A 12126-nucleotide genomic window follows, 5' to 3' on the forward strand; every position below is an offset into this window, starting at 1 on the left:
TCCTGAATTTACTAAACCTTCTACACCCTGAGGAATAACAGATTAATAAAAGAAATGTCAGGGTTAGCTTTGTGGACCATATTATCATCCAAAAAGCACAACCTATAAAGAGCTAATATTCTTGGAAGCACAAAGTTTCATCTGCAGACTAAGCTACTGCTATTTTTTTTAGCAAAGAGTTTGGTTTTAAGTGTTAACATGGCCTAACGAGAATGCAGATGTCAAGTTGAGAGCCAGAGGCACCCCCTGCAACACACACACACACACACACACACACACACACACACACACACACACACACACACACACACACACACACACCAGATCTACTACAATGGTTTCCTGTCTCCACTATGCACCCCCTGCAACACACACACACACACACACACACACACACACACACACACACACACACACACCCCAGATCTACTACAATGGTTTCCTGTCTCCACTATGAACTATGACATATTGCTGCCGTTTAGGAATATATTATTCAACAGTCCTCTGAAAAGCACTTTGGAATCTTTAGCTGTATATTTTTATGAAATTACAAGTTATTTGCTATCCTGAAATAGGGACTTTCTGTCCCTCCCTTCTCCATAACCCAAATATATAACATGCCACATTTTAAGTTTCATCTCAATATTTACTTCTTTTCCTCCAAAATGGAATTTGGGAGGGAATTCTTAAAAGTCCCTAAAGTGAGGCAAAGGATTCATTTAGAACAATCATTGGGCCTTTCTTGTAGGGCACAGTGCCACTGTTGCCCTTGACCTTGGGCTGCCCAGGCTTCAGGCTCATCTTCAATTATACACATGCTCTCCTCTAAAATACAATGCCTCCGACCCCCAAAAAGTTAGTTGCCACAGGGAAAGAATGAATTCTTGGTAGGGTGCTTAAAAATGCTAAGAAATACAAACCAAAGCATCCTACCTGCTCATATCAGTATCTCATGAAAGGATACAAACTCCATGGGACCATGCCTAGCAACTGGAATCAATACAATGAATTACAATCAACTGTTTGATAAAACTTCCATCCTTTGTTTTCTACCTAAACATTAAATATGATCTTGTTCCCTCTAGAAAGAAGAAAGGCACTCAAATTAACACAGTATGTTTAACTATTTTTTAAAAGACATTGTGTGACAAGTAGAATTTTCAGGGTTGATCTTTTTCCTGCCCACTGCCTTCCTGCCACTGAATTTGTCTCTGCCTTCCTGTGACTCCATGTACACCTCCATTCAACAGGAGTACACCGAGAGTATGTGTAGGCATAGGGAGGCGGCAGCGCGCCAAGTACCAGGGTCTGCACGGTTCTGTTTGAGACATTTATTCAGAAGACACACGTTGTTAATAATGCTGTTCACATTTTCTAGAATATTTTAAATACTTTAAAGTTCTAAAATATAATTTTCTAGTAACAAAATAACTGTAAGCTTACAAAAACTTTCTGCAAAAAAAAGAGAATATATGTTACTTCCTTTTTTAACTAAATCTTTAGTATCTTCTATAATTAAGAGGGACCAAAAGATTACACTGTTGTACAGCAAGAGGCAGTTGTACTCCTAAATTATATTTAGCCTATGCCAGATACCATCTTGTGCTACAGAAAATTACTACTGTTAATTTGTTCTCAACAGTATTAAAAGTTCTTATATAAAAGCTTATTATATAATAAGCATGAATTGACATGACCTGAATACGTGGAAATCACACAAAGTCTACCACCATATATGCTTTCCTACAAACTGCCACAGAAAAGTCCAGGAACTTTTGTTTTCCTAACTTGTGTCACATAAGCCCTCACCTGAAGATTTAAATGGCTTTGAGTGACAACCTGTATGGATGTAATCCTATTAATAATGAAGTCCTTAATTTAATTAGAACCGTACCATAGGAATAAGGGATATGACTGAGAGTCTGGGCCCAGGGTTTCCAAAGAGGTAATAGAATGCTAAAACCTAGTAAAGAAAAAGGGGACATTAATAGGTAACTAATCCTTAAATTAAAAAAAAAAATGACTCACACAGGTTTAAGAAATACCTAAAAAGGTCCACAATTCAAGCTGGGGAGTAGAAAAGGAGAAGCATAAAATGACTATCCAGGCACAAATACAGATCAAAAAGTCTTTGAAATCAAAGAATTTCTTCAAATGCCCCAGTGTTTCTGGCTCTGTTGGCAAGATCTGTCCTCCCAATATCATAAATGAACGAAAGTAGTGTTCTTAATGCAAACGAGCTTTGTTCTATGAATTTTTAATATATATTTAAAGTACAGTTAATTCATAATTATAGAGCTGCATTTCTTGGCTGGTATTTAACGAGTTTAATAAACAAGGTATTTAAATGAAGAAAAAAATCTAAATTAACTTATTGTTTATGTAATAGCTCACCGGAAGTATCATGAATCTAGACTACATCATTCATTCACAATCCATTGTTCTAATCCATTAATTTCTCAATCATAACTCATTCTGTCCATTACTCATGATCAATCTTTCCCTTCTTCAAACAGATAATCATTTATTAATTTGATAAATATTTAATGAGTCCTCACAATGTGCAAGGCACACAGTATAATGTGGGAACATCATATTACCAAAATAGGTATACTTTAAAAAAGGTGGGGTGGGGGAAGAAGGTGGTGGTGGAGGTATTTACAGATCTTATTGCTTTTGGTTTGTCAGTAGTATTCTTGATCCACAGGACAGTACAATGGCCTACTATTCTTCCAATGGAAAGTTTGATGAAATGTGTGTCAATCTAAACTATCTTTTTGACAATGACATATTTATAGAAAAAAAAAAGATTAACACGTCCCTGAAAATAGACACACCTTTCCACTGCATGAACTCATTCAGTCAAAGAGATATTATCACACCACAGCTAATGAGTGTAGATGTCAACCATCTAGGAAAAAACACAACCATACAGGGCAATACTAGGTTTTTCTGTGAATGAACACTTGAAAAATGCAAATTTTAGAAATAAAGTAGCACACAAAAGTCACAAACAGTAAATATCCTTTAGATATTTGTATTTTTACTCCCTACTCAAAATTTTATTAGGGGAAGACAAGAGACCAAGATATCTTATAGGACTGCATGGCTTCTTAAAGGGGTGGATTAAGGGCCTTAACACACATGAAGACAGATAACATCAAAGGTGGTGGCTCTAAAAAGGCGTGGAGCACGATCAAATTGAGCTGATGTTTCACAGGGTATTGTCTATGCTCCTGCCCTGTCACTCTCACATCAAAGCATAAGAAGCCCTATTACCTAGGACACTTAGAATGATGTGTGGAAAAAAGGTAATACTGAGTGAGGCCAGGATTTGGCAACATGTATTTAGTGGAATGGGCTGACTCTCTCATGTCCTCTCTGTGTAGTTTCCCCACCATCCCCTACAGGTGCTGAAAATCACAAACTAATGGTTTTATCCATAGAGGTCTAGGTAGACCTTGAGGTATTTGATTCAAAATACGCTTTGTACACAAAGGGCCATGGAATTATGTTCATAATGACAATTGTTTTCTTACCTAAATACTACAAAAACTATAAAAGGTTAATTTTGCCCCAAGAGAGAAAAGCAGCTTCTGTCCACAAGAACCGGGCTGAACAATTTTTCTGGTGTTCTTAAGTCTTACCTGACAGTTTGCTACTCAACAAAATCATGATGCACAAAAAGAACTTATGCTTCTCCTAAGCTTAAGGCAATGTACCTCACTCAAGCCCAGGGTTCCCATAATAGTAGACAGGAGACGTTTGCCTTCCCCTATGTCTGTCCCCTCACCCTACAGGTGACCTAGCAAGTAAAAAGGAGAAGAAGCAAAGTATGGCGGTCATACTTACTTCAGCCACTATTACATTCTGCACACACGTAGGACAACAGGCAGTTTCCATCGTTAGGGGAACTTTTAGAGGGGCAGTTCATATTAATACTGTGTGTGTGTGTGTGTGTGTGTGTGTGTGTGTGTGTTTAATGGGGTATGAAATTCACTGGAAAGAGGACGGAGAGTATCTTCAGTACACATCCTCAAAATAAGACATTTAAAGAAAAACAAAGGTAAAAGTGTCAAAAAATATGGAATGGATTGGGAAAATAAAGAAAAGGTATGTGGAGAGGAAAGAACAAACACAGACCATTTACAAAGGGGAAAATATATTAAGAAAGTAAACATTACCAGGCCTTTTTCCCACCCTGCCTCACAGACCTGAAAAACCCAGCCCTTATTATTAAAAAGATAAGATACAGCTGTGAGGTGGCTACTTTGGTACCTCATCCCTGATAAGTTTAATATCAAAGTCTTTAAGTTGTTTTATTTTTTAAAACAAAGGTTGAAGAACTAACCTTCAAAAGCTATTCTTTCCTCTGGCATTTACCAGCAAACTTTTAATAATCATTTCATAAACATTCTGTAGTTTAAGTATATCCTCAGGAACTTAAAATTTTTAAAAAGGAAGATTTTTATGGATACATTTCCATGCATATTTTCCCTTTTCATGGTAAATTTAAAAGGAAAATAAGTAATAATAACTAAAAATGGCATTCCAGGTTTAAACAACAAATGATGTTTATAGGGGCTAACTTGAGTGTTTTTGGCCTATACCAAATTTGAGGTAAAAAGAATCTATCAAAACTAGTGATAAAAATAATTTCCCAGTCCTGTAATTACATAAACTCTTAAAATTCATTTTTCTTTTAAAATAACCATTTTAAAATGGATTACACATTGGAAGCATGTTTTTTATATAAATTCCAGTAACTTCTGACTTTGGTTACATTCGTCAATAACTTGAGTCGAGAAAGAGAAATGATTTATATTTTCACAAATCCATCTATCTGGCCATTTGATTCTCAAAACAATAATTAGATATGAGTAATTTTGAGCTTGTATTATTCTAAAGCTGAACAACAACATGAATTTTTAATTAAAAAAAAAAAAGAAACTAGCCTATGCAGCAATTGCACTGAGGTGGGTAGATGTGTCTGTGAACCACTTAGGAGAACCAAAATGAGAGGAAGCTTCACGTATAGAAATATAAAGGATGAAAAGCTTAAAAAAAAAAAAAAATTAAGACTCACTGTTTAGCAGGAAGAAACTACACAGTTATTTTATCCCCAAAGGAATGCCAGTTCTTAACAAAATAAATAAAATGAAAGATTTACTATGGACTTTTAACCTAAAGATGAAGACCACACATAATAGCAAACAGTTCATGCAACTATGTAAGGAAGAAAGGAAAGCAATATTGCACTGAAAGGGGAACCTTGCAGGACTAATACACCTCTTTCATTGACTCAACGTAACCAGCCATTTCCTGTATGCATTGGCAAACCTGGCCTGCTCTACGTTCCGGCAGGTGGACAATACTTGATCGATGAACCTATGCTCCATTTCCAGGCCCCGGGAGTCTGGAGCTGGGGTCCGCTTCAGGCGTTTGGTTTCCTGGGAATAGCCTTGCTTGCTACAGTCATTCAGCCCGTCCACCTCCATGGCCTGAGACACGTGTGGGCCTGCTGGGATGAGGTGCAAGTCACTCAAAGTCCCCCCAGGGCTGTCTGCAGGTGACAACTGGGTCACGCTGTGAGGAAACCTACCACTTAAGTGATGCTGAAGGTAGAAAACGTGCCGCCTGTGAAGGAGGAGGGGGGAGGAAGAGAACACGGAAAAGAAAACTCAGTATCACGAAGTCAAGCTTTTCAGGGAAAAAAACAAGAATAATAAGTTGATAATTTCAAGACATACAGTACTCAGTTTGCTGTCCCCCTTGGTGACCAGAGTTACCTGGAGCAGGGGGAGGAGCAATTACACTGAAATCTCTGTGTATTTAGACCAGAGTCTTACAAGCCCAGATTACTGGATTGTTTGTGAGAAAGAACCCTACACACGACCCCAAGGGTTTTTTAATACCACTGAGATGATGACAATCACTTGGAATTGTTACTCTTTGTAACTACAATACAAAATGAGAAATCGATCTTAGTCCAATTTCTGCTCTAAAAAAACAAAACAGAACCAAAAATTAACTTCACTGATATCCTAAAACAGAAGTGATTCAGGAACAACAGGATTAAATAGCTCATCTAGAGGCTTTTAGTCCATGGCCTCTATCTAGTATTTTCTTTAATAAGAACAGGTATTATCTAAAAACCAACTGAACTTTTCCCGAAATCCATCACTACAGTCTCATTAAATATCTACATGCAGTAGGGATGTGCTGGGCTCTGAGCAAAGCATTTAAAAGACACCGCCCTTGTACTTCCTCTAAGGAGCACAGTTCTCCTGCCCTTAGACTCATCTAGAGTTTTTTGTTAAAAATGAAGATCTATGTGCCTAATCTCCAAAAATTTTGACTCAGTGGGGGTGTACATCTACTGTTCACAACTGGTAAACCACATAGATTCTAGGTTGTTCCATCTCATTATTCATATTAGCAACTCTAAGCCCTCGAGAGATAATTCTGTTCATTTTCCCAGCATATTCTGGAGTAGACAGGGAGCATATAATTTACCCATTTTATAGAGGATAAAACTTAAAGGACAGATAAGGTGCCTAAAGGCAATGACTCAATAGTAGAAAAGTAGCCTGTATAATTACAGGTCATCTCAACTGTTGCTTTTCCCCATGCCTCACCCCAAACTTAATCTTTATACAAAGCTTCTGCTCTGTTAATCTAGCTATCTCTTACACACAAATACAATTCTTAAATTTTCTCAGCCTTGCTACTGATGTACCTAAATATAGAACAGCAATAAAATCTGTTAACACCAAAACAACATGGAAGTTAAGATCTTCTCTCTAGAAAATGTGGAATAAGAGTGTCTTGTTTTTATGAGAAAAAGAAATTTTTTTATGAAGGTGCCAAAGAGGGGAGATGGTCTTCCATCTTCTAAAGACACGTAGCATGGAAGAGCAGCTGAACACATCTCCTCAAATAGCCTACAACCTAGACTAGACTGGCAAAAGGGGGCAAATCTCAACAACTTTAAAAATACACCAATATTTAAACTTCCTACCTCCTGCCTGGCACAGGCAAGTCCTTTGTTTACAAATAGAATCCTCTAGTCTGAAGTAGAATCCGTATTTAGAGATGGAGATGACTCAAAAAAAGAACCAATCAGGGGGTTCCCACACCTGGACTTCATTCCAACATGACAGTTACTTTGCTGTCAAATGTACTCAGAACTCAGGTTATGAGGTTGCTAATTTCTTTCACTCCTTCCTAATAATCCTGCCCTCCTCCCAAAGCACACTTTAAAAAACAAAAAGTGTCAAGAGCTTATACTTAAGGAAACTTAATTTGCAGACCATCAATAAGCTTAACTATTCTCAAGGTCTAATCAATGGTCTAAACCCGACTCTGCATCAAATTTACCTTTTAAGTTTCTTCATTGTTTTTTTTTTTTTTTTGCTATTTCGAAATTCTTTTTTTAAAATTTTTTATTGTTATGTTAATCACCATATATTACATAATTTGTTTTGGTGTAGTGTTCCATGATTCATTGTTTGTTCATAACACCCAGTGCTCCATGCAGAATGTGCCCTCTTTAATACCCATCACCAGGCTAACCCATCCCCCTACTCTTCATTGTTTTTTAAAGACTAAATGGCAGCGTTCTACCCCAGGTATACTATAAATACCAGAATCTCCAGGGAGGGAGTCCAGAAACTTGTTTTCAGTTTGGAAGTAACACAGGCTATTCTGTTGGGATAGTCAAGCTTGAATACCACCATCTTAAGCATTAGGCAAAGATCTCTGCATGAGGAACCTCATATTGAAGATCATGAGGAAGAAGATATGGTAACATAAACGCCTCTGAATTCAGGCAAAGCTCCACAATCAATTACCATATTTACCTGAGCAGGCAGGTGTAAGACTTAAGACCTTCTGCAGCTCTCATAAAGCCAAGCAGTTCCATGCAGAAAAGAGATTTTCCCTCCTCTTACCTGTGACACCAAAGGGTTTCATGTCCTGGGTAGGAATCAATAAGATCAGTGCTGAATTCAACTTCTTCTTCTAGAAGACGGGGAAGATTTATCCTTGCTTCCTCTGTTGAAGCTGCTGCTTCATCTTTTGGAAGAACTAGAGCTGGCTCACTTCTCAAAGGGTTTTGCTCCAATACAGAGCCATCTATCACAGTTTGGCTAATCAAAGACTTTAACAGAAACTGGCGGTAGTGAAATCCACTGTGGTCTGAAACATGCATGGATGCCCAGTGTTTAGTAGAAGACAGTTCATCAAGAAGAATCTTGTAGGAAGAAAAAAGGGAAGTGAGAAGAGGAACTGCCAAAGGAATTTCTTTCTCCATTAATGTTTTGGATTTCTCTTTAATTTGTTCCTTGTATTTTTTGGTAACACTGTTTCTACCAATATTTTGTATACAATGTCCAACACAGTGTTGTCACTCAGTGGAAGCTCAGTAAAGGCTAGTTTCCCCTTTCCCTAATAAAGTAGTAAGAGGTGTGTGTATATGTGTGTGTGTATATATATATACATATATACATATACACACCCTACAGAATTTAAGGACTTATTTGTCATTCTTTCTCTGGACCTTGATCAATCACATTGTGATGGGCACACACACAGAAAAGCTATTCTAAAATAATGATGAACATTAGGGTGTTTATTTACAAGAATGCTGACGTTGAAGAGAAAATATAAATTCAAAGGTTACTTTGATAAACTTTAACTTTTAATGAACATTACAATACCTAACTTACTATGTGTTGACCAACTGACTCAATGTATTATTATTTCTTCACTATAAGTGCCATGAGGGCAGAGACGGTCAGTTTTGGGCTTAGTACAAAAATATGATGCAAGAGCGCATGATTTTCCTATTCATCTCAAACTCAATTAACATCAATGATAAATGATTTTTTTTAAGTAGATGAGACAAAATTAAGCAGTGAATTAAGTCTTTGTATTATCAATCCTGCAAACTAAGCAACTTCAAATGGAATGATTAAAAAGAAAAGCAGCAGTTATGAAAAAATAAATTATTTGGCAGTGTCCTGGACAAGTAGCAAATGCAAATGGATTCTGATCAGCAAAAGCTATATTGAGGGCCTACCACAGTCCATCAGAGGATTTTCAGACCAGCTATGGAAAAAAGACATATACTTGCCAGCAGTGAATAGTATAGACAGCACAAAGCCCAGGGGCTTCTCCTTTACCTGCTTTTCAAGGGTCCCAGGTAAATGCTTTCTCTTGTACCAAGATCCCCTCCATTTCTCATAGTTCCTCTCTTCCCATAGAAGAAATCTTTCCCTCTCCTGAACCTCCATGGTTCCTGTGTGTTCTACCAGACATTATAGAATTTTCTGTACCTCTGTTCATCCCCACTAAATTCTACAAGTTGTTTAAGATATTTATTCATTCCTAATTAATGTTTCCATCATTCTATACCCAATGGCATCAGAGTGAATATGTAAGTATTTTATGAATGAATCCATGAGTGAAATGAATAATTTAGTGAATTAAGTGACTAGTACATCGGGACAAGATTACTCCCAGCAAAGACAGTCGATTTATATCAGTGAAATGCTTTAAATATCTCCTTTAAATTCTAATGACTTTATTCAAAGCCAAATAGGTTTGTTCCAGAGCTGGTGAATCTCTGAGAAATGGAAAACAAGACTGTTCATTTGATTAAAATGGTGAGCAAAATAGCACCAGATAAACTTCTACCTTAGAAAAATATATACTAACCTTAAGGTTATTACACTTTGAAGAATTAACCTGCAGGACATTTAAGCAATAATACATCAGCTTTTTAATTTTGGTAGGGCTTCTTAATATGGACTGGAAAGAGTATAAAACATGTTTAAAAGGAATTTACATAACAGGAAAAACCTTTAGATTATTTCTTACTGCATATTTCTATACATAAAACTTTTAATTATTTTCATTTTGAGACAAAAATAGCACATATGTGAAAGATTTTCAACATGAATTCCTTTAAAAAATTTTCTCGGATTTTTTAAGAGAAAAATTCACTATATTCTTTTCCCTTGATATATTTAATAGGTATACTAAATGAGAAAAGAAACTTTAACAGGAATTTCAGGGCATTTTTTACTAGAATCCAAAGGTATAGAGATATAAACAATGATTTAAAAAAAAAAGCAATTACTTTTAAAGTGATCTTAAAGTCACTGCATAAAGATAAGGCTTATGTAAGGTATGGACAGGATCAATGACCTGTCTATGATAGAACTTACATACCGTTATTCTTTTTCAACACTCCATATAAAAAAATGAATGAGTGAAAAAATAAGTACAAGAGAACTACAGAAGCAGGGCTATGACACAGAAGGATTAACAGGTTTAAAATCAAAGACTACTGAAAATGCTCATTCCTTCATTGTTGAAGTTTTATTCTTTCTAATGTACTTTAGAACCAATTTTTGAAGTTGAAAAATAAACTGGTGATTTTCGGTATAATCACAGACTTGTGCCACCATCACTGCTATCTAATTTCTGAACATTTTCATCATCTCCCAAACAACCCCTATTCCTGTAAGGAGTCCCCTAATCTCCATTCGCTCCAGCCTCTGGCACCCACTACTGTGCCCTGCCTATTCCGAATGTCATATAAATGGAATTCTAGAATATGTGGCATTCTGAATCTGGCTTCTTTCCATCAGCAGGTTTTCAGGATTCATCCATGTATCAGGACTTCGTTTCTTTAAGGCTGAATAACATCCCATTGTATGGATGTACCACACTGCATTTATCTACCCCTCAGATAATGGACGTTTTTGAGTTGTTACTTTTTTGGGGGGGCTATTATGAATTACGCTGTTACAAACACTGCTGTAACAAGTTTTCAATTCTGTGGGGTATATACCTAAAAGTAGAACCACAGGGTCATATGTGGTAATTCCAGGTTTAATTTTTTGAGGAAATGCCAAATCGTTTTCCACAGTGGCTGCATCATTTCACATTCCTACCAGCAATGTTTAAGGGTTCCAGTTTCTCCGCATCCTTGTCAGCACTTTTATTAACTTGTTTTTCATTTCAGCCATCCTACTTGGTATGAAATATCATCTCACTGTGGTTTTGATTTGCATTTCCCTTATGGCTAATGATGTTGAACATCTTTTCATGTCTTTATGGGCCATCTGTATGTCTTTTTTTTGCAGAAATGGCCCTGTGTGCTTTCTCAGGTGACATACCATTATCAACTTTTAATTGGCTAGTAGTAATAACTTCTGTTCAAATGTGAGTCTTTCCTCTCACCCTACCCTCACAAATGAGACTATTTTAAAATTTACTTAAATAAATGTCTACCTAAAACATACAATCACCATAGAAAACAAAACAGAAAATGAAAATGTCATAATTCCACCCTCTAGCACTGTTCACAATTCTTTATTCTTTTTTTTTTTTTTTTGACTAGAAAATGAATACGTGTTTATTATGGAAAACACAAGCCAATATATCTGTAATAGCACTGTATGTGTGTGTGTGTATATATATATGTTAAGCAGTTACAATATGCCAAGCACTGTTCTAAACACTTTAAAATCTCATTCAAAGCTAATAATATATTAAAAATCTATATTAGGACCATCTCATATTTAGTTTTAAAGATCCTTATCCTATAGTGAACTTTTTCTTTAAATAATCTTTCAAAATATAATTTTTAGTAGCAACAAAATATTCCAATTTGTGATGAACTGCAATGTAACTAGTCTGTTATTATTGAAGGGTTAGAGTGGTTCTATTATAAAGAGCATTTTCATATATCAAACTTTCATATTTAATATAATAGCCTGTGTTTATTGAACACTTAGTACAAGCACTTCTGACGGCCACTTTACGTGGATTTTCCCATTTAATTCACATCGCTCAATGAGAAAGGATGGTACAGTCAGGATTCAAATTAGGTCTGTCTGACCACTGAGTGGAACCTTTAATTACTACAGCACCATACTATATCTCCCAGTATTTCTTTAGGATGAATTCCTACAGGCAGAACTACTAGATTAGAAAGAACACATCTTTTTTGATAGAGTCTGATAAATGCTGCCATGCTGTCCTTCAGTAAGATTACACCAATTTCTACAATGCTTGTTTTCATAGCCTTATCAATGCTGGATACAAGTACTT

General features: G+C 36.3%; 1 protein-coding gene across 2 annotated transcripts in view; it reads right to left on the reverse strand.

The window, feature by feature from the left end:
• Positions 1–366: 366 nt before the first annotated feature.
• The window catches only part of PTAR1 (protein prenyltransferase alpha subunit repeat containing 1), a 52856-nt gene continuing 41096 nt past the window's right edge, over positions 367–12126 (reverse strand). For both annotated transcript variants that reach the window (XM_028117411.2, XM_028117409.2), the window contains 2 exons: positions 7953–8254; positions 367–5637 (listed from right to left, as the gene is read on the reverse strand). In XM_028117411.2, coding sequence (XP_027973212.1) covers positions 5295–5637; positions 7953–8254 — 645 coding nt within the window. In that variant the 3' untranslated portion in view covers positions 367–5294. The remainder of the gene's footprint in view (positions 5638–7952; positions 8255–12126) is intronic.

The sequence above is a fragment of the Eumetopias jubatus genome, unplaced genomic scaffold, assembly GCF_037043125.1.
Source record: "Eumetopias jubatus isolate StellerSeaLion01/CBP00866 unplaced genomic scaffold, mEumJub1_p1.0 scaffold_15, whole genome shotgun sequence".
Classification (NCBI taxonomy): Eukaryota; Metazoa; Chordata; class Mammalia; order Carnivora; family Otariidae; genus Eumetopias; species Eumetopias jubatus.